The following is a 22179-nucleotide window of genomic DNA, read 5'->3' as shown; positions in this document are numbered from 1 at the left end:
TCCGAATACCACTGAGTTATCGGACTATGCTACAGCTCGGACCCTGTTTCCTCGTAATATCGGTGCCAAGATCCGAAGATAAGTTGAAAGTTAGTCCCCGGACTTTGGCTCACGCGCCGAATCATGTCTTTCTGCCACATAGATGAGCCTCATGTCTGATTGAAGTTTATTTTTGCAATCGACTTGAGAGGGGTCCAGCGAAGTTGAATTTGCCAATCCCCAGGTATTCGACAGCGAGGACGCATAGCGGTGGAGGTTCCCCACGGCCAATAAGATTCACAGCAGGAACCGGATCGAAGCTGGACGGCAGTGCTACGAGTTTCTTATCAATTGGAGATTGTAGGAGGTGAAAGCGGACGGGGGTAGGACATAAATTCGGACTTATGCCGTAGAAATATCGGCTTCTACTCCATGTTTTGCCGTGATCTCAATGCTGGCTAGCCAAGCATTCGGACCCAGAGAATATCCATCCTAGTGAAGGCTCCCATTATGTCGCTACACGCCATTGTTTGCAGAGTATGTGCCGTCCATCATGCCTCGCACGATCATGATGGAAAGGGGTACATTGAGAAGACGCTAACACTCTTGTGAAACATCCCGCCCCCCTTTGGGATAGGTCTTGCTACAAGTTTGAAAGCTGTGATATATCCCAAACAGAACGCATACGATAGAACCGTGGGCACAGAAGATTCCAAGGTGGATCAAGATCTTCTTAGATGGAGCGAGGAAGTTGTTCACAAATCACATGGGTAGCTACCAAAAGGCAAAGCACGTTCTATGCTGAAGTCCCAGTTTCCCTACAGCTTAGGCATGTCATTCGTCTTAAACAGTCTGGCATACATCAATAGCTTATCGCCTCATATCCAAGATCTGCATCCCCAAAATACCAAGATTTATCTTTGTTTTCTCCGTCCATGGTAGAGAACCCATTCCCAAGGTATGAGAACCTGTTGCGATTCCAAGAGGTCCACTCCCAGTCTTGCCACCGAGGAGCTGATAGCGTGTGAAACCAGTGAAGCCGACTTCCAGGATGGACAAGAGCCGGACCATCATCTCTCCCTACCATATATTAGCCGGTATTCAGTTTGAAGTGGGGTTTTGTGACTTGAAGTCTTGCATACCTCCCTTCAACCAGGAACGGCACTTAGCGTTCCAAACCGTGCGAGCAAGAAAAGCGTCGGCGTGTTGTATGAAGTCGTCTAAAGCCTGTTGTGAAGGAACAACTGCTTTGTAGCCTTCTATCTGCATCTTATAGAGCAGCTTAATTACATATCGTGTGATGTGTTCAATACTTGGAAGCGCAGAGCCGTGAGAAAGGGGCCCGTTTGGACCCATATACACTACAGAGTATCATTAGCTGAAGAATGAAGCCGGGCCTTCTAGAGCCACTCACAAATATAGTTGGGAAAGTTTGGCACAGCTAAGGAAAGGTATGCTGTGGGTCTAGAAGTCCACTGATCGCGCATGTCGACACCACCTCTACCAATAATTGGGAAACGAGGTTTCCAAGAGACATTGAAGCCCGTCGCACAGACTATCGCATCGAGTTGGATGACCTCTCCAGTTTCGAGTTCGATGCCCTGCGGAACAACTCGTTTGATAGGATCAAAAACCACCCGAACGTTCTGTTCTGTTAAAGCTTCCAAATAACCAACACCAGGTGTAGGTCGCCTGCGCCCTGGTCATTCATCGTGGACCGGGGAAAGTTTATGGGATTGGTGACGACTTACCGACATCCAACTCCAAAACTTGGGGTTATCCTATCTGCCAGCGCATGGTGATTACCCAATCGTATTCGCATCATGTTCGTCAATGTTTTTCTAGCTAAAGCTTGTTCAGGAGAATCATACAGAGCCTGTAAGGTCGATTAGAAATGGGTCTTGTACTTTGAGGATTAGTTTCATTTCTTGGGTGAGCTCACCGATTTAAACCCGTTGTTCAAGTCATTTTCAATAGCTTTGCGATATTCGAGATGCTTCTCTGGATATTCTGCGAATTCAAGTTTTTGATTTGCCGTATCTTCATATGATTAGCAGTGATTTCTGATCCTTCAGGGTGGTGACTGAAGCACACAGTCAAAGTTGGCTCCGTTAGGACCTGCGAAATCTTGGCCCAGAGTCGTTGAGATCCAAGTTGGACTTCTGATAAATGTGGTGAGATGTCCAGCAACTAGTTCTATTAGTGTTGAAACTACACTTGGTGTTTCTGTCAAATTTACCTTGCTGTAATGCCGTGACGAGCTGGATACCGGACGAGCCATTTCCGATGACAGCGATGTTCTTCTTTTCCAAATCGACTTTCGCGTTCCAGGAAGCTGAATGCAATAATGCGCCCTTGAAAGTATGTAGGTCTCGGATATTAGGCCATTGCCAGTGGCTAGCAGGTCACAGTTAGAAAGCGTGCGACGTGAGATTGAGGTCAGCTCTTTACTTCAAAAAACCACCCCCATTGACGAGAAAATGGCACCAATCGTCAATGATGGCCCCAGTCGAATGACTTTTAATCTTTAGCATCCACTTTCCCTCGTCCTCGGCCCATCGAGCCTCAATGACTTCGGAACGCAGCTTGATGTACTTTTCCAAGTCGTGAGTCCTCGCTGTATCGCGGAAATACTGCAGAATCTCTGGCCCTGAGGCGTAACTAATTTTTTTTGGGATCAGCAGACGCCCACAACTGACTCCTGGAGCATCCCACTCACAATTGCGTCCAATTGGCATTGGGCGCCCATTCATACTCATAGATATGGGCGGGAATATCACAGGCACAGCCCGGATATCTTGAAGAAATTGTCAGTCACCCTTCATTTCCGCCGAAGATGCTGCTTTACTGACGTATTCTCAAACCACGTTCCACCCAGTATCTCATTCTTGTCGTAAAGCTGAAGATCAACAGACTGCAGGTGCCGGCTGACTCTATACGCAAGATCCAAGCCTGTTGCTCCAGCGCCGATACAAACAACTCGCATTGGACGGGCATGCCCTAAAACGGCCTCGTTGACCTGATAGATCGAATCCATGCCTTCGTGGAAAGTACTTGTGTGCTCAACACTACCCATACTGGCAACGAGCTGATGGCTTCGCAGGTTGAATGTTCTGTGTTGCTCAGTATACTAAAGTTCAAGCTGAGACTTAGGCTGCTAATCTCTAACTCTTCAAACGGAGGTTGAGGTCCACATGCTCATGTCTGGCTAACTATAGTGTTTTGACCAGGCCTCGAACACTCGATCAAGTCTTCGGGACACGGACTTAGTGGATTAGGATTGATCTTGCCCTCTATGTCGCCTAATCTATCCCATCGTTTGCTGTGGTACGTGTCGTGCACTAAACTATGCGGCGCGAACGGCCAAAATTCCGAGTGTGCCGACAAAAGTTGTGCTGTTGGGTCGGAAAGTCCGAAGATTTTACTGCAACAACCCCGTAACACGACAGACCCACACCACAATATATGGCATGAAGCGTGATATGCGCGATTGGACAAGATAGGTCAAAAGAGACCCTGAGCAACAAAACATGAGCAGAAGCAACTCAGCATAGCAGCTCTCCAGCCATCGAGGGTTTCATCTATCTTGGCTAGGGGAAGCTCGTTACCAAAAAAGGTACTGAAAGTTTTCCACGGTCTTTTGGCTCGAAGAAACCAGATTCATAGTTGATACTATTCAACAATGGCCGCTGCGACGTATATCGAAGACGTGTTGAAGACTGCCCACGAAAGATTCTCCGAACGCAATCTCCTCTCAGCGGATGCCCATCAGAAGGCACATTCTCACCTTCCAGGGGGGAACACCAGGACAGTCCTCCACGCCGAACCATTCCCAATCACATGGGCCAGCGCAAAGAACGCAACACTGACCTCCATAGATGGAGATACATACGTGGATCTTCTAGGCGAGTTCAGCGCCGGGATATTCGGGCACTCAGAAGCGCGAATCGCAGTGGCGGTACAGGCAGCATTGGTCAACGGCTGGAACTTTGGTGGGAACAATCTACTCGAAAAACAGTTTGCGGAGAAAGTGTGCCAGCGGTTTGAGCCATCAGGAATTGAACTGGTGCGATTTACGAACTCGGGGACTGAGGCAAACACCACGGCCCTTGCGGCTGCCCTCGCCATTACACAACGCAAGAAAATCCTGGTTTTTAGCTCAGGTTACCACGGCAGTACTCTCGTCTTCCCAATGGCCATGGTAAAGGGGCTTCAAGTACCATTGATGAACTTACCGCACGACTTCGTTTTGGCACCGTACAACAATATCCTGGAGACGCAGCGAATCGTCCAAAACCTCCCAGCCGAAAGTCTTGCCGCCATACTCGTGGAACCCATACAGGGCTCTGGGGGCTGCCGTCCAGCTACATTAGAATTTATGCGACTCCTGCGAAAGACCGCTGACACTACCGGGGGGCTTCTAATAGTGGACGAAGTCATGTCCTCTAGGCTAGGAGAGTCTGGTCTTATCGCAAAGATAGGAGTGAGGGCTGACATAGTCACACTTGGGAAATACGTTGGAGGTGGAATGACATTCGGCGCCTTCGGTGGCCGCAGAGATATCATGGAGCTGTTTGACCCGGCGAAGAATCGTCTGTTCCACCCCGGTACATACAACAATAATGTGGTCAGCATGTCCGCCGGTATTGCGGGTTTAGACATCTATGATTCTACAGCAGTTGAGCGGTTAAACGAAGTCGGGAAGACGCTAAAAGAAAAGGTCCAAGCCATTCTAATCGAGGAAGGTGTTTATCCACCAGAGATAACGAGTCCGTCCGTCAACATTGTTGAGATCGATAGCTTCGAAGGCGCCACCAGATTTCAAATCGACGACCACAAAACCACGCTCGCACATCCACCACCTATGTTCATCACGGGCCAAGGCAGTATGCTGAACATTCGATTCTCTGGGCATGAGGCACTTGTATGGCAGGCGGTATTTTACCATCACGCACTGGCACGTAATATTTACATTGCCACCCGCGGTTACACGCCACTGAGTCTGCGTGTCACTGGTGCTCATGTCGAGAAGTACGTCTCGGCCGTACGCGAGTTTGTACAGTGCCATGGTGAAGAGTTACGGCGCACGCCGATGAAAGCTGAAAAGATTTGACGTAGAAACTAGAATCCATTCATAGAATTTTTCAATTCCAGTGTTAAAACGCATGTATATATGGAGAGGTTATCACGTAGTCACCGTCGAGAATTTGCTTTACTGCGAGATCGAACTCCTAGTGATAGAATGATTTGTGTGCAAGACCATATTTTGGCACATCCAGCGAAGCACATATCACGCGGCACGGAGATCAGTCTGTTACAAGCACAAGACAAGAGCAGGCAAAGATTTGTGAGGTTTTTTTGCTTTGAGGATGGATATGATTGTGGTGCTCATCACTGTAATTGTCTCGGTATTCTATGACAGACAACAGCACCCTATACTAATCGACTGAATTTTAGAGCTTGAGATTCCGATTTGAGTAACTGACTTTAAAAGCGCCGGACTGCAAGTGCTGGAATGCCTGTTCAGGATCGTAAATCTTGGCCACCTCGGTCAAATACTTGACATTTGGTTCTCCGAAGCTCCCAATCACATCTTGCCACTGACCCGAGTAATTTGGAAACAGGAAAGGGTGATAGAGATTTCGCTTTTCTGCCTCGACTCTGACTCTTCCTATGATACGTTTTTGAATTGCGATGACCTCTGCGTCGTGGCATTCGTCTTTGGAGCTGAATATCAACAAAAATGATATCAGCGGGCCCGTGATAGTGTCCAGACCGAATATATTGTCCGCAGGACTCAGAGTTCTTGGTAGAGCATGAAACTCCATTGTTCCTTGAATGTAGTTTGAGACTGGAGAGCTCTCCTGGAAGAAAACGTCAAATGCATAATGGAGGAAATCTTGGTCGAGTCTGAACGTCACTGTTGAACATGACGCACGATCGCCATGACCGTGTTGGAGGTTAGCTATGTTGTCTGCCAAGGTACTATAGTCGGTGAGCCCGAGTGATGATTCAATGGTTGGCACGTTACGGAGACCATCAAACATGGGTAATTCTGCGATAGGCTCTGTATAGACCAGATACTGAAGTAGCTGTAAAGAGCCTTGATCACAGACGAAGATGAGGATGGTGTGGCCTTTTGGATCTGTCTCAAGGCCGTGCACGAAACCAGCATAGGCGTCTATGGCCTGACCAGAATGGCTGCTGTCGATCAAAGTGCGGCCACCCCACATTCCGCTGTAAGGATAAGTCTCCAATTCGAAACTTGCTATAACGCCCAAGTTGGAACCTCCACCTCGGAGTGCTCGGAAGAGGGTAGGTTCATTCTCTCGGCTCGCCGTGACGATACTGCCGTTGCTGAGAACAACCTGAAAAGAACGAACGTGATTGATTGCCCAACCACGTCTTGCAGCATAGAACGACAGGCCGCCTGTCGAATTTGAGCTGGTGAGCACTAGAATGGAAGACTTGACGTTTGATTACGTACCTCCGACCAGGAAACCACCCACCCCAACACCAGCGGACCTACCCCCAACCGCAATCAACCGTTCCTTCTGAAGTCGTGTGTAGACGGAATTCCAGGTGGCACCTGGCCCTACATGCACAGTTCCCTTGTTTCGATCGAGAGAGATGGTATTGAGCAAGGCAAGGTCCAGCTGAATGCCTCCATCCAGACATGATTGTCCAGCATAATGCCCATGGCCGCCGCTCTTGAGCCCAAAAGGACAATGCGCTTTCACGCAAAGAGTGACAGCTCTTGCAAGGTCTTGGGCACTCCTGGGTTGGAAGAAACATCGGGGCTTCAAAGCTCTCTGATTGCCGGAAAAATAACTCTCCTGGAGGGATTTGTACTTTGGGTCCCTTTGCGTAAAGACCTGTTGTGGGAAATCAGTGAGAAGAGCAGAAGTCTACACCAGCGTCAGCTTAGGTCTCCGGCTACCAAGGACGTTGAGGGACCCGAGCCTACCACATCGTCCGTGACGGCTGTCGAGAGACGACCGCCGATGTCCTCTGAAGTAGATACCAAAGTGATCATTTCTAGATGGATCAGATAGTATTTCGCAGGGCGAGTTGTTGTGGTCACTGAGCGTTCCAAGAATATTTCGAACACCCAAATTGGTCGGACCTGCGTCGCAGATCTTCTCCAGCTAAAGAGAAAAGGCCTCCAGGCGCAGTGGTCGTGTTCATCTCAAATTGAAATCGTAGCTTTTCGCAAATCCCGATGGCCGGAGAAGGTGGCCTCAAGAATCACAGTATCCGAACATGGACATTCGTATGCCATCCGCACGACTTGCCGAGTCTCTGCCGTTGAAGGTCCGATTGTGTCCAAGACCATGAATCGGTATGTCCGATATTTAAGTCCTGGAACTGTGAAACTTTGATGTATGCCGAGAGATCGGATGAGACTGGAATTCCGCCACATGGGAGTCATGGATGACCTTCAGAAACTGCCAGTGTCCACAGCATGGCAGACAATCAGGCTACGGCTCCATTTCACGAGACCGAAAAGGGGTCGAGGTTGGTACAGTGTAAGTGTTTACCAAGGTGTTTAATTACCTGCAAGGTTCTAGGTAGATAAGTTTTGGTCCCGAGGAGGTGGAGCTCCAAGTGGACTGATTTAGTTGAAGGAGTGACTCCCTAGGGAGACCTTCTAGTGGTCTAGCCATGCGCCTATACGGTTACCTAGGTACTTAAGATAAGGTACCTACTGGACCTCCTCCCCCGGGCGGTTTTGGTGCCCGGACTTCGATGTATTACCTAAGCAAGCAAGTTCTGAAGCCCAGCCTGAAGATGACGTATTATCGCTCCCATCTCCCAGTACCATCATTTGCTCATCACGACTCCTACACCTGAGCCCACCTCTGCTTCAATAGCCATACCTAGAGAATTGCCAAGAGAAAGATAAAGCAGTATAATCGAGTCAATCCTTCACCCTTGCCACTGATGTATGCATGAATCACAGCGAGCTGTTACTGCGGCAGAGCCTGGGCACGCTCTCCCCGTCGACACGCCAACGACTGCACAATGAGTTCCTGATTGACAGTCTCACACATCAGAAGTGCATTTCATTCAGCTATGCCAAGCATTATGACGCAGATGCAGATGCAGATGCAGATGCAGGTATCGATGGGCCGTTGTCTGGCCGACCGCCTGGAAAACCAGATGCGATCGCGCATCAAGCGGGCGTGAATTGCCTGACGGTAGATGGCATTGAGGGACAGTATCTGTTCAGCGGCGGGGCAGACTCGACGGTGCGAATGTGGGATCTCGAGACGAATGAGCTCGACAGTTATGACTTGCCCTCTTCGAATCATTTTCGAGCTGGCTATATCTACAGCTACAATGCCACGTCTCAAACATCGCCATCAAGACGAGAGAGACTCTACAAGCCCAAAGCAACACTAAGCCGGAGCACGCCCTCATCACACACACACGCCTTGACATCCATATCAATCTATCCATTCGACCCCACACCATCAACACTACTCACGACATCATACGACAAAACCCTCAAAGTGAGCAGCATCACATCCTCGACCATCACCCCATTGCACACCTTTCCCCTCGACTACACACCCTACACACATGCACTCTCCCCGCTCTCAGCGTCCAGCCCTCTAATCGCCGTCGGGACCACCCACCCGGCCATCCGCCTCCTAGACCTCCGCTCCGGGCTGTCCACGCACTCCGTCCCCGGCGGCAACGGCGCAGTATACACACTGGCATGGTCGCCACGCAACGAACACACACTTGCCGCGGGCTTCAGCGACGGCCGCGTCCTATTCTTCGACATCCGGCGCGCAAACGCCGCATTCGCAGCCCTCGACCTCGATGACGCCGTCGGCGTGCTCGGCCCACCGGCACACGAATCCCACGGCCACGACACGCGCCGCGAGCCCCTCTCGTACAGCACGACCGCGCACGCCGGGCCCGTGACATCCGTGCAGTGGACGCCGTCGGGCGACAAGCTCGTCACGGCGGGCCACGACCAGCGCATCCGCGTCTGGGACACGGCGACGGGACGCACCGAGCTCGTGCATTTCGGCCCCCGGATCAGGAACGAGCGACTGGGGCAGCTGGGCCCATTGATCTCGCCGCCGGGGACGTGTTTGCCTGGGCGCGAGAGTCTGTTCTGGCCCAACGACGACAGCCGCGGCTTGGTGTTCCAGCATTCGCTCCGCGAGGGCGTGTTGAAGCGCGTCTTGAAGACCGAGGGCGTCAAGCTCGCGCAGGTCCAGGCGGCGTCGTCAGCTTCGCTGCGTGGCGCCGGGCGCGGTCGGGGTCGAGGTCGAGGCGGTGCAGATGGCGGTGGTAGTGGTACCAGTAGCAGTGCCACCGCATCGCGAGTCACGGGCAGTGGACGCATCAATGCGATGGTGTGGCGCGTGAACCCTACAGGACGAGACGGCGCCCCTGTCGAGATGTACACGGCGCACGGCGACGGGCGGATCGGGGCGTGGCTGCCAGGTGGTGCTCAGGACGCGGATGAAGAAGAAGCAGCAGCAGCCAAAGACGCAGATCCCGCGGCTAGCCGGTTCTCTCAGCCCGGAGGACTTCACAGCGGAACTACAGGAGATGCGAAACCGCTGGATACCGATGACGAGGTGGAGAGGGAGGCGGAGAATCGCAGGAAGCGCAAGCGTGCCCTCATTGGGGATTTGGTTCAGGGGTTGGCGAAACGTCCGATTTCCTTCTCTTGAGGCCTTCTGCAGACTGCGAATGTCGAAAAGGCTTTTTGGGATCGATTGATTGGGCCGTAGTATGTTGGGATGGGACGAATACATCTACAGAAACATTGCACGCACGTCTACAGCTGAAGTGGCGTCCAAGATTTCTGGAAATACTGGCGCCGCGGTAGACGTAGACGCCGATGCCAACATCAGCTGCCAGAAGATGGTGAAATCTCAAGCTCGACTACTAGTCGTTAGCTCCAGGCAATATGATATTCCACGTCCAAGAGGTGTGTGTGTTCTGTCATGCCACTCTCCACCTGCTCATATCTAGTTTAAAAGCTCAATATCTCCACTCCGTCCTTTTGTTTTACCGGCCTGGGTGCGATTCAAAGTCCAATGTTGCCTCAATTCAACCCGCCCCTTTAATGTGCAGGGGAACGACAAAGACTCCAAGACCCAATTCCAAGCGCCAACGCTAGCAAAATGTACAAATCGATTTCAGCAAAACGCTCAGCAAAAAGGTAAACAGGCTACAGAAGTTCAATGGATGGATAAGGCCGTTGAAAATATTCTGGAAGACAAAACTTTGTGTTCCTCCTCATCACTCAATAGTGGTCTTCAATCTCGTAAGACCCAATCATCTGCTGGGGTTCACAGTGAAATCTAATTTGGTACCGAATCGCATTGCAGAATAACTCGGATTCGCAGCGGCAACCATGTCGGCCGCGGTCATGAATACACGTTTAGCACCCGTGCTAGGCTTCGTCATGGTGGCTTCAAAATCGGAACCTGACCCGGGTGATGGATAAGTGTACATACCCGAACCAGCCACAGGCTGATTAGGATACGACACAGGAGAGTTGAACAATGATGGGTTGGAAAAGTTCTGCTGGGCGAAATTCGTCTGTCTCATGGTCACAGGCATGGACATTGAAGGCCCTGTGGGGCTGTTTGAAGTCGAATATTGTTGAGGGTAGTCAACTTTATAGATGTTTTGTTGTGCAGCGGGAAGTTGAGGATTCATGTACTGATACTGCTGACGAGTGACCGAACTTGAATTTGGGATCGGATTAGTCCCTGTCTGGACTTGGCCAGTCTGGAAATGTGGCGAATGATATAATGGGGATTGATGCTGCGAAGAGTGGGAGGAGCTTGGTGGGAATGAGGCGTGAACGAGTGGGCTTTGGTGTTGATGGTGTGACTGGGGAATTTCAGTAAAAGGTGACTGATTGCCGACCTGGGATGACGATCCGGTGTTCCCATTTTGTGTACTCCAATCCACTGGTTCTTTTCCATGAGTGGTAGATGATTGTGCTTGGTGGTTAAATCTGATGGGTTGTGCAGATTGCCGGTTAGATCTTGTGGTATCCTTTCCGAGTCCAGCATTATCGGTTGCTTGGTCGAGAAATTCGGTAATTGGAGAGGAAAATGGTGAACCATAGACAGACTGGGAATCGGGCTCCTCAGGCTCAGCATTTTTCTGGCTCTGTGACTTGTGGACGGATGATTTCGTGTCAGGTATTGTGACCGTTTCCGTAGCTGGCTTTGAAGTCTCATCTCTAGAAGGCAATCTTCGAGTGCTGGTCACTAATGATGGCACTGGCCTTGGTGGCTTAACATTGGAAACCGTTCGGGATTGGGCTTGCAAGGGAGAAGTACGAGTAGCATCTATTTTGAGTTCGGTCATAAGTTGGCTTCCTGGGGATTCAAGTTTCCCCGTTGTTCGATATTCGACTTGATTTCTCTGCCATCTTGCTCGATGACCTGCCGCCTCATTCTCGGCTCTTTTCTGTGCGATCAATGAAGCGATCAGGTTGGGGTGAGTTTTGAGACTCGGGGCTTCACCAGGTTGAAGAGCAGGTTCTGGCGGGGTTTGGACCGTAGGTGTGGGATTGCTCGCGGGTTTTTCTTGGGGCTTGCTCTTGGGTGGTCGAGGAGGTCTGGGTTTGGGGGTGGGGTCGGGTTTCTTATTTGCAGTCGCAGGTAAGAACTCTCTGGAAGGCGGGCCTAGCCATGGCTTTGGATTGGGAACCGGTGTAGTCGTTCGTTGTAATAAAGAAGTCTGGGGAGGAACCTGAGGAACTGGACGAGTGGTGTGAAAAGGAGGAGGTGGCTGAGATGATGATTGAGAACCCGGTCGAGGTTGGGACTGTGTCAGGGTGGGCGTCGGTCTCTGTGTCTGACTTTGAGCCTGGACTCGAGGAGAGGCAGTAACAGGAATAGGAAATCCAGTAGGTGCAGTATTAGTTGCGAGAGAGCGTGAAATGGAGGAGAGGTGACGGAGTGAGGCCGGGATCTCAAAGGCGACGCGTTTCGAAGGATCGGACGAGGAAGGAGAGGAAAGAGAGGCAGTCCGCTTGGGACGTGTCATGACGGGGTTGACTCAGTCAGAGTCAGACATGGGAGATGATGTGACGATATCAAAAAGAATGGAAGTGTATAGAATGGTTTGAAAAGTGAAAAGACTCGGGTTGCGCAATCAACCGTTTCGGGTTGGCTCCATCGTGGACATGAAAATGAAGATGAAGATGAAGAAGGCGGAGATCGGAGGATCGTGATGACGCATTCGTACATATGGACCACTGCCATCCACTACCGCCAATTTCTTTTTCAACGGCAGCACTTGATCATCACAAGAAACATCTTAAAACTCACATTATCACATAGTGTTCTATCATGCTAAACAACACCAGACACCCTTTACCCTTTCTCTGCTGCCTTCTACCCTCAACTGGCCGTTTGGGCTCCAGTCTGACCCATCCAACACTTCCGTCGTATTTATCTATATGGGGAAGCGCCTGATTGCTAAGACTCCTGACTGACTTAATCAGGCCAGCTGACCAACCGAGATTTGGTGCGGCCCGTTATACGTAGTCTGTAGAGACAAGAGGAAGAAAATATGCCGATCGAGAATGCTGAGTAAATTATATCTATCTAGCAATGATGGGTCTCGCATCGGCCATCAAAGAGAACAACTTCCGTCCGTGGTTTATCCTCGGGCAGCTATGCGATATCCGATCTCCTTCTAGCCCGACCTCTCTCTGCCTCAGGCATGATGACACTGGTTTTGCGAGATTTTTCTTCTCTCCCCGAGACCTCATCACCTAACAGTCGTGAATTGCCATCTAAAATATGATCAAGGATAGACTTGGACTTCCCACCAAGCGAGTGATCGGCAATGACCTCCAGTGCTTTCCATGCAATATCGCCTTTGGTGTTGAGATTCGAGGCTGAAGCAATCGTGTTTCCTAGAGTAAATAACTTGTTGCCTTTGGTGAGCAACTTATTCAAATCTCTCCCAACTACGCCGATGGAGTGTCCAAAATTCCCCATTGGCGCATCAGGATATGGTAGATCCGATGACAAGTCGAAGTTACTGCGTGATTCGGGCCTAGAAGGCTTTGGCTTGCGAGAAGATCCATCATAATTTAGGTCGAAAGATCCATAGATCTCGTCAATATAACCTCGATCGTTTCTGGATCTTACCAGTGATTCAATTTCGGACTATCGCATATTCAAATCAGTAGAGCGATACAGGAGTATTTCTTGGTAATGCTTGTTTGTGACGAGCAGACTCTGGGGTAAAGGGGGAGGGAGATACATACGTAGACTAAAGGTATCTCAACCCGAATAACAGGGTGATAGACACGGATAGGCTCCCCAACTCCCACTCCATTCTCATCATAAGACTCGTAATAGGAATGCGAATACCTCTGGTACTCATAAAAGGGATATCCCTGGCTCTTCAAAGCGCTGGCCGTAACCGTAACTCGGTCGGTCTTCTTGAACTCCGTCCAGGTATCGTCGCCACGGAAGTGTGTTTTATTAACGTTAAGAACCACGCCCTTGACATCGAAGCTCTTCAACTTTTGGTTTGTGAACTCACGCCACGCATAGTCGTTGCCTCGGCGCCATGTTATTCCCAATTTATTGTTATTGGACCTCTTCAATATCGAAGTCACATCTGCTGCAATAGTCTTGCGCCTTTGTGCTGACAGCTGTTGTCGAGAAATTTGGACATCGGTCCCAGTTGTTGTAGCTCTTCGGAGCGGCCTAGGCGAGACAAAGGCCTGGTCGTCGTCTGAAATCTCCTCAACCCGCGACGACTCATTCTGTTTGCCAGTGGGATTGTTCGGACTGTGGCGTCGCTCTACAGTATCTTCCGTGTCTGACAAGTCATCTTCGACGTAAGCAGATTTATATCTACCTGTCTTCTCGCCAGTGAATCGACGATCGGGCATGGGGATACTACGTGAAGTTTTGCCAGCTTTGACGTGCGGAGAAGTTGGCATCCGTTCCTCGCTAGTTGTCGATTCGAATTGGTTTGGGGGTGGAACCGAACCATCATGCACGTACCTTACGATCGTCCATTGGTCGATCATGTAGAGGACAAGTGCCATTTCATCAACACTCTCGGGAGCGGACATGATTCTATCCACACGCATGAGTGCCTGGTCGTTATATTTCACTAGTGCTGAAGAGACATCTCCGACAGGGACGAACCCCTCGGGTGGGTCGGAAGGCGCTGCATTGATAGCATTTTTATCTTCTTGCTCGGCTGCTGCTTGCAAGTCTGCCAATTGATCAACAGCTTGATGTCGTTGCTTGTTCAGCACAACTGCATGGAGCATTTCTGTCTGAACCACAATATCCGACTCGTCAATGCTGTCATCTGATTTGTCCGGGCAAGGAGGCGATGAACGTTGAGGTTTGACGGGTTCAAATCGTGATTTCTGTGCTTCCTCACCAATAGCAAATATCTGCACCAGAAGAAGTAATGTCAATTTCAAAGACTCCAATTGACCAAGGAGGAGATTGACTCTGGCCTTCTTAAAATTCCACTTGAATCTTTGAACAAGTGTCATGGTGTCAGGACGGCCAGCGGATCTTGGTAAGATAGCAGCAATCCTAGCAAAAACCTGTTCACTCTTCTCTCTTATATCTGTGATGCCTTGCAAGGCTTGAGGTGATTGTACCGAGTTCTTCTGCTGCAGCTTTTCTGCAAGCTGCTTAAGAGTCATGCAGTATAATGATACACCCAAGGCAATATCGTCAGTATCCTCCTTTGCTCCAGCAAAGGCTGATCCAAAGGCGTAAAGCTCCATCGTTAGATGGACCCCTGCTCCGGCGATCTGAATGATCGAGGCAACGATGCCAATTTCCGCCATATTGTACGTTGAAAGCCACGCAACGCCGGTCACGCATATTTAGTCGAGCAGAATCATTACTCACCTTAAGACTAAGTCTTTGACTAAGAAGGGCAAGTTATGTGGGCATGTTGATGGTTAAGAAGACCATTCTTGAAAGCCACAAACACGAGACACACCAGACTTCGAACTCTGGATGCCTTTTTGTCTGCCTTGCCGCTAAGGGACGGAACACAGGTGGTGGCTTGAACTCTGTCTTAGCTGGCGCGTAGACTGCACGTAAATTTGGGTCTTGGTTGCATCTCAGTGTCCCTAGAGTTGATTATCGCCGTCATGCTTTCGTCGAGAATGTTGTCTTGAGAGTCAAGCGTCGATCATATGTGAACTCCCGAGAAGTCAGCATCGCTGATAGTTGTGATCAGAGTCAACAAGTCAGAACTAAAGATGAGGCCAAAAACGGTACCGAGCACATCCAGAAGCACGGCTAACTTGGGGTTGGGGGAATGGTCCTGCGCAGCCCAATGGTGTATCGATAGATCAGGGCGACAGTCTTCGTAGCAGTGCTGAAAGGCTTTGAAGATCGACACGAAAGACACCAATCAGTACTCAGGAGGGAACAAAGTCGGAAGTACACAAGCGTGGGGTGCACCAATTGACAGCATGTGCCACACTGAATTCAACAAGGATAAAGAGAATTCATAAGCCTCAAAGGCGCACTTTGAAGTCTGATGTGTACGCATATTCACTTTTTGCTGTCGTAGGCGATGAATCGCCTTGGATATCTACCTCGACGGATCCATTGAGTTATTCAGAGAAGCAATAGGGCATGGACCGATCAAAAGTATAATCAATAATACTCGAAGGCAGATTCAGAGTTGAAATTATGTTTCGATCGAGAAAGAGTCTGGTTAAATAATAGTATCACGATTGAGCTTGTGATTGTCTCGAGGAAGCCTCGCAAGTGGAATGATCTGGACTGTTGGGCCATTGAAACGATCTCGATAAGGTGACGCTACCTTTAGATAAGCCTCTGGGCACGCTTGCTGAGCGTCTCTGACAGGCGAAGCACCTGGGAAAAGCTCTGTAAGAACTCCCTCCTGAATATGGTAGATAATTTCATCCATCGTCTCCACTGCTACCCAAATCCACGAACTTGCAAATCTGACCATGGATAAAGAGCGACAAGCACCTATCTCTCTATGTTCGATATTTTTACTCACAGGCTTTTGCTGATTTTGTCGAGAAAATTGGGTACACTGCACCTCTTCCCCACCCCAGACAGAGGTTGACGGAACCTCTGTGTGCCCAGCATGACTACTTCAGCTCGTATTTGCAGCTTCTCACTTCATCTTCGGCTTCCCAGACTGCATACAAGGCAATTGCCTCTGCGATGCCCTCTTTTTGCGCCGATCCAATGAACTGATAATGTTGAAGCATTCTTGAATCTGTTATACCGTGTGCAACGAACATGGTTACAAATGTATGCCGAAGTCCGGATTTGTGCCCCGGTCAGAATGCCATAGGACATTTCAAGAGACCAAACTGTCTTACCGGAATTCAACAAGCCTAGCTGCCTGAATCTCAACAATCTGTTCCTGTTTTTCCGAATTCTATACTATGACTGGCTCGTCTAAAACTCAATCTCGAGTTCATGCTGTCTAGGAAACCGTGAGCTGAACATGGACAAGATTTGCAACAAGGTGTCATGGGTATCCAGTACCCAACCTGGACAAGCAAGTCAATCACCCGGGATGTACGGATACTTTATCTACAAGCATAGATCCCTACAGCATCGTGGGTATCGCTTGGATCTCTTTTATTGCCTTTTGGGCCTGGGCGTCGCTAATCTGGTCCTAACATGGGAAGAAGCCTAATCCTGACAATTCGACAGCTTCAATCCCACCTTTGTCTACATCGGTATACCAGCATCTGCTCTGTCACTGTCTGGACTTCATCGTGCAATGCTTCAACTGCAAGCAAAGACGAACTCTGACCGGCCCAGAGGAACCCATGGTGATCTATCAACTTCTGACAAAGAGGAGTCAACCGAGGATAATCAAGATGAAATCCAACGATTCGAACGACTCGATATCTGGTCACCCAACACCCCTGCATGCACCACGCAGGAAGCCAATGATTTTGAGCTCCGGGTCACAACTCCTTTGCTTCCCCAGATTTTGTCGATCTTATTCTGAGGGGAGAAGCGGGGGAACACCACACCCAGCTTGCGAGTTTACCAGATGCCGTAGCACTAATTCTATACCATGCTTTCGATGCGGATCCGCAACCTGTCTTCAAGGAGGTTTATTGATTACCCTAGCATCGTTCACACTGCCTACCTACAAGCGAGAGAGGAGTAAGTTTGTACATCCATTTTACCGAATCTTATCCCTTTTCAAGCATGGAGAGACATATCAATATCTTAACCCCACAGGATGTGGTTTCTCATCATTTCACGTCTTTAGCACTCTCCAAAAGCTACCTCAGTACTCGATAGCGAATTTCCCTTCTGCCACAATCTGAGCATCTATCGAAGTAATCAACATGGGAGATCCATCGGAAGGAGAACAAAAGCCCGAACGCATCCTCAAGCGACATCTGTATGAATACGCCGAACGCAAAAGGACCGATGGTCCTTATAGCGACAACCTTGACGTGGATGTTCTGATCGTGGGGGCAGGTTTTGGTGGAACCTATCTGCTATATGAGATGCGTAAAGCTGGCTTCAAGACCGTCTTATACGAAGCGGGTCAATCATTTGGTGGTACCTGGAGATGGAACGTCTATCCAGGTACGACATATATCCCATGTTTTAGTCATTCAACTAATGTTGTTATAGGTGCACGAGTGGATTCTGAAGTTCCAATCTATCAACTGTCCATCCCTGAAGTCTACAACACATGGACATGGACCACCAATTACCCCGATTGGCACGAGTTACAAGCCTACTTTGACCATGCCGATAAAGTCTGCAATTTGAGTAAAGATTGTGCATTTGGAACTGTGGTTACCTCTGCCGAGTTCGATACCAATGAAGGTAAATGGCAGGTCGGGACTGCTGACGGACGCAAAGCCAAAGCCCGGTTCCTGATTGTGGCAGCCGGATTTGCAGCAAAGAGATATATCCCAGACTATGCAAGTATGGACAAGTTCCAAGGTATTATGCATCACTCATCGTTCTGGCCTATTGAGGGTGTAGATGCTCGTGGCAAGAAAGTCGCAGTCGTTGGGACTGGCGCCTCTGGAGTACAAATCATTCAAGAATGGGGCCCTGAGGTTGAACACTTGACGGTTTTTCAACGTACACCGAATTTGGCTCTTCCCATGGGTAAACGAGATATGACCAAAGAAGAGCAAGAAGCCCTCATGCCAGCATACCCGGAACTGTTACGTATGCGTGAGCACAACTTTGCAGGATTTACTTACGACTTTGCGGAGCGCAATACCTTTGAAGACTCCCCAGAAGAAAGAGAGGCACTTTATGAATCATTGTGGAAGAAAGCTGGCTTCGGTCTATGGCTAGGGTCACACAAGGATTATCTTTTTGATGCAAAATCCAACCGATGTGTGTACGACTTCTGGCAGAGGAAGCAAGCACCACGAGTCAAGAATCCGGAGAAGCGTGCGGTGCTTATACCAGAAGAGCCACCTCATCCATTTGGGGTGAAGCGGCCTTGTCTGGAGCAAAACTATTATGAAGTCCTCGATCAAGACAATGTGAGCATCGTTGATATCTCAGCCAAGTCCGGCGTTGAAATTGCAGAATTCACCGAGAAAGGAATCAAGACGAGTGATGGCAAAGAGCACGAGTTTGACATTATTGCACTTGCAACAGGGTTTGATATCACTACAGGTGGTATGACCAATATGGGCTTAAAGTCGATTAATAATACGACGCTGAACGATGAATGGAAGAAGGCGGCCAACACGTACCTTGGAACCACCATTGCTGGTTATCCCAATATGTTCCATCTTTATGGTCCACATGGTCCGACGTTACTTTCCAACGGCCCATCAAGTGTGGAGGTACAGGGCCGGTGGATTCGCGATGCTATCAAGCAAGTCGATCGCCAGGGTCTCAAATATATCAACCCTACCCAGGAGGCTACCCAGAAGTGGAAGCAGAGGATCAATGATCTCAGTAACATCACATTGTTACCAACAACCAGAAGCACTTATATGGGTGGAAGTGTCCCAGGTAAGGCTTTCGAGCAAGTCAATTATGCAGGAGGTATTCCGGCCTATGTTAAGGAAATCCGACTTGTCCTACCAAGTTTCACTGGCTTTGAGACTGTCAAGTGAGTGTAACAGGTCTGAATTGAACGAATGATTGAATTATGAAGGGATGTACAGCATGGAGGATTGTGTCTTGGAGGAGTGATAGTGGGCTAGTCTTTAGTCTGTATGAAAACAAGAAACTCACAGTAGTTTGAGTATCGATAGGAGCGACCAGTGACTCACATTACTAGTTACCATGGTATCATGACTTATTGTTGTATACTCGAGGACTGTGATCATGGTCTCCTGCTTTGGTCAGCTGACCTTTCAGGTAAACTTGGAGGGGAGGGATTTCCCAATTTCGTCTCCCTCGTCCAGCCGACCAACTAACTAGAGAATTTCAGCCCAACAACAACCCCGAGGATCTTCGAGAAGCCTTATACCAAGAAATGGTGCCTGATAATAGGTACCAGGGGTAATGATCATTTACTGCCAATGCCGGAACCTGTGGCGATGCAAGAATCTCAGGACCCGAGTCAAAGATACACCAAGTGTGAGTCCCTCGAAGCTGCGGCTGTGCTGGTGATCAAACGAGCTGGTGGCGACTTATTCTTCACAGCGTGGTTTCTTTTTTACACGTACCAGGACATGTACATATATAATTGCTTCTGTCATCGACACCGACATTGACGTATACGCGAGTACCTCGCACTTCCAAGCAAAACAATAAGGAACTCCCTCCAGGCTCTCTATTGTGGAGGCAAATGAGGATGGATGGCAATGCCGACTCCCGCTCAGGGGCGATCCAGGCTCCCGAGGCGCTTAAAATGTTACACTTCAACAAAAGAGCCAACTGCCCTGCCTGATGCCCTGCATATATCGTGTCAACTGGGCGGGTCAAGTGACGTCGGTCCATTCCAGGATCCAGAGGCACCTAGAGGTTTTCAGCTGAAACTCCCTCAATTCAGCCCATCAGTGTGGAACCTCGGGCCCAAAACCAAATGCCAACCCTATCCAAATCTCTGTGGCGGGGACTCATGTCCCAGGTCTCCGTGACTTGCAACTGCTGTTCGTTCCTTGTCGGGTGATTCAGAGACCACCAGTTTTTTCCCAATCGCAATCTTTGGACCTCTTCAGTCAAATCAAACCTAAGCTCTTATATCACTCTGTCCTTGCCGCCTGCACACTACATCCTTCCCTTCTGTTGTCTTTTTCTCACCGACATTCCTGCCAACAATATATACCCCACCTTGTGAATATTATGTCCTCACATGATGACTATGCAGCTCGACCTCGACGAGATCCCGGTTTAACATATCCCTCGGAAGAAGAATACCACCAGAGACGTCCACGCAACGATCCCTCCCCTCTACCCAGTGGTGACGCACCAAGACACAAACGAGATATGGATCCTCGAGACTTTGAACCAGCCAAGCATTCAAGAGACAACAGCCACGAGAGGAGAGGAGGGGGAGGTCGAGATGATCCTCCACCCCGCTATCGGGAATCCAACACAAAAGCTCGACGTCGCAGCCCCTACGACGACGACGATAATCACAAATACAGCTCTCGCTCCAAACGAGATGACGATTCCGGCGCCTATGGTCGGTCCAAAGGCTATCGCGAGCCAGTCCCCGAACCAGAACCGCGCATGAGCAGGCGGCCTAAAGATTACGATGACCGTGTGGTCGAACCTCCCAGAAGATCCAAAACACAGCGTGAGCCTGATCGACATGGGTATGATGATGATCGACGACGTCGCCAGCGTAGCGTCGATGATAGATATGATTCTCATGGTGATCGAGGATACAAATCTGATCGACGAAGAGACGATGACCGATATGATGATCGGAGACGAGGCGGCGCAGGAGGAGGGCGAGACCGCCGCGACGATGGATATGCTTCAGATAGAGGCCAGCGACGGGATCGGGATCGCGATAGAGATCGAGACCGAGACCGGGGCGGTGATCGACGACGTGATGATTATGATCGCCGAGACCGTGATCGGGATCGGGACAGGCGCGACGATGACAGGGGAAAGAAGAAGGGTGGGTTCAACGTCAATGATCTACTCGAACAAGGCCAGAAACATTACAAGACAGTCGTCCCGTTGATTGAGAAAGCAGCCAAGTTCTACATGGACAGCAAGGGTGGCAAGTAAATACGGGAATAACCTTGAATCCATGGATGGTGGGATTAATGAATTATGGCATGGAATGATTGATTTTGACGATGAACCGCCATACCGATTGGAATATCTCAACCGATAGGAATCTGAATGGGCGGCCTGGTGGGTAGGGAAGAGGTTCACGGCTTACCTTCTCATATGTGTTTGCAATGCTTTCTATTTGTGTTAAGGATCACAACTCTATCTTGACTTGGTCTAATTTATTATACGTGTATGCGATTATCTCCTGCTGGAGGACGAATTCCTTGGAATACTATAATTGAACAACGGTGTTGGCTATCTCGATCGAGCAAATGGGTACCAATGTCTGCCACCTTACTGTCGGCGGCATCTAGTGAGGGTGACTAACTATCTATAATCCGCTCATTCTTGACCGTGGCTTTCACGTTCGCAGTGCCGCTTGCTGGCCTTCATATCTTCTATCATTTTGGAAAAAGAATCCAGGAAAACAAGAACACCCCAGTAAAAGCAGACCGCTTTCAATGACCAGGGCATCTGACCACGAGTTATGACACCTAGGACCTTTGATATAGTGCAAACAAGGTGTCATCAACCCAGCTATGATAGCAGCATGTTTCGCACGTAGTCCTTAACTCATGTGTCATGATACACGTGCGGATACCCTCCCGCAGACCAAAGATATCGTTTTCGTCGGAAATAAGACCCTCTTTCCGTGGCAATCTGACTGCCATTTTAACCCGACGTAGAACGGCAGGATTCATAGCTGAGATACGAGGTAGTATTCTGCTTGAATGTAGGACCACCACTGGCTGCGCCCTGATTAACAACGTCACCGATTGTTGAATTCCACCACTAACCGAATGCTATGTCAGCAGCAACCCTGCGAGCCTCGTGTTGACCGAAACTCTCCCTCTGCCTTGTGCCTCAGCAGTCCACTACATCTCTTGTATTACTTCTTCCAACCCAGTATTCTCTACAGGGCTACCAGGCTTTTTCTCCCACTGTGAATCCC

General features: G+C 49.5%; 8 protein-coding genes across 8 annotated transcripts; 4 read left to right on the top strand and 4 right to left on the bottom strand.

Moving 5' to 3' along the window:
* Positions 1–849: 849 nt before the first annotated feature.
* LTR84_004379 (uncharacterized protein) lies at positions 850–3055 on the bottom strand (the record flags this gene model as incomplete). Its single annotated transcript, XM_064847956.1, has 9 exons — positions 850–1059; positions 1159–1340; positions 1394–1671; positions 1731–1855; positions 1922–2019; positions 2219–2376; positions 2431–2640; positions 2699–2776; positions 2832–3055. 9 exons carry the CDS (start codon positions 3053–3055, stop codon positions 850–852), a joined length of 1563 nt encoding a protein of 520 aa, XP_064704495.1.
* Positions 3056–3661: 606 nt separating this feature from the next.
* Positions 3662–5092, top strand: LTR84_004378 (uncharacterized protein; the record flags this gene model as incomplete). Its single annotated transcript, XM_064847955.1, has 1 exon — positions 3662–5092. One exon carries the CDS (start codon positions 3662–3664, stop codon positions 5090–5092), a length of 1431 nt encoding a protein of 476 aa, XP_064704494.1.
* A 340-nt stretch (positions 5093–5432) lies between these two features.
* On the bottom strand, positions 5433–7015 carry LTR84_004377 (uncharacterized protein; the record flags this gene model as incomplete). The annotated part of the gene is made up of 3 exons (XM_064847954.1): positions 5433–6409; positions 6467–6887; positions 6947–7015. The coding sequence occupies 3 exons, from the start codon at positions 7013–7015 to the stop codon at positions 5433–5435; spliced, it is 1467 nt and encodes a 488-aa protein (XP_064704493.1).
* A 916-nt stretch (positions 7016–7931) lies between these two features.
* LTR84_004376 (uncharacterized protein) lies at positions 7932–9680 on the top strand (the record flags this gene model as incomplete). The annotated part of the gene is made up of 1 exon (XM_064847953.1): positions 7932–9680. One exon carries the CDS (start codon positions 7932–7934, stop codon positions 9678–9680), a length of 1749 nt encoding a protein of 582 aa, XP_064704492.1.
* A 610-nt stretch (positions 9681–10290) lies between these two features.
* On the bottom strand, positions 10291–12024 carry LTR84_004375 (uncharacterized protein; the record flags this gene model as incomplete). The annotated part of the gene is made up of 1 exon (XM_064847952.1): positions 10291–12024. The coding sequence occupies one exon, from the start codon at positions 12022–12024 to the stop codon at positions 10291–10293; it is 1734 nt and encodes a 577-aa protein (XP_064704491.1).
* Positions 12025–12656: 632 nt separating this feature from the next.
* Positions 12657–14821, bottom strand: LTR84_004374 (uncharacterized protein; the record flags this gene model as incomplete). Its single annotated transcript, XM_064847951.1, has 2 exons — positions 12657–13157; positions 13259–14821. The coding sequence occupies 2 exons, from the start codon at positions 14819–14821 to the stop codon at positions 12657–12659; spliced, it is 2064 nt and encodes a 687-aa protein (XP_064704490.1).
* Positions 14822–17344: 2523 nt separating this feature from the next.
* LTR84_004373 (uncharacterized protein) lies at positions 17345–19102 on the top strand (the record flags this gene model as incomplete). Its single annotated transcript, XM_064847950.1, has 2 exons — positions 17345–17591; positions 17640–19102. The coding sequence occupies 2 exons, from the start codon at positions 17345–17347 to the stop codon at positions 19100–19102; spliced, it is 1710 nt and encodes a 569-aa protein (XP_064704489.1).
* Positions 19103–20279: 1177 nt separating this feature from the next.
* On the top strand, positions 20280–21179 carry LTR84_004372 (uncharacterized protein; the record flags this gene model as incomplete). The annotated part of the gene is made up of 1 exon (XM_064847949.1): positions 20280–21179. The coding sequence occupies one exon, from the start codon at positions 20280–20282 to the stop codon at positions 21177–21179; it is 900 nt and encodes a 299-aa protein (XP_064704488.1).
* Between the last annotated feature and the right edge of the window lie 1000 nt (positions 21180–22179).

This window comes from Exophiala bonariae (genome assembly GCF_035927105.1).
Source record: "Exophiala bonariae strain CCFEE 5792 chromosome Unknown scaffold_19, whole genome shotgun sequence".
NCBI classification, from domain to species: Eukaryota; Fungi; Ascomycota; class Eurotiomycetes; order Chaetothyriales; family Herpotrichiellaceae; genus Exophiala; species Exophiala bonariae.
Note: the sequence above shows the minus strand (reverse complement) of the source record. Positions and strands in the feature narration are given on the sequence as shown.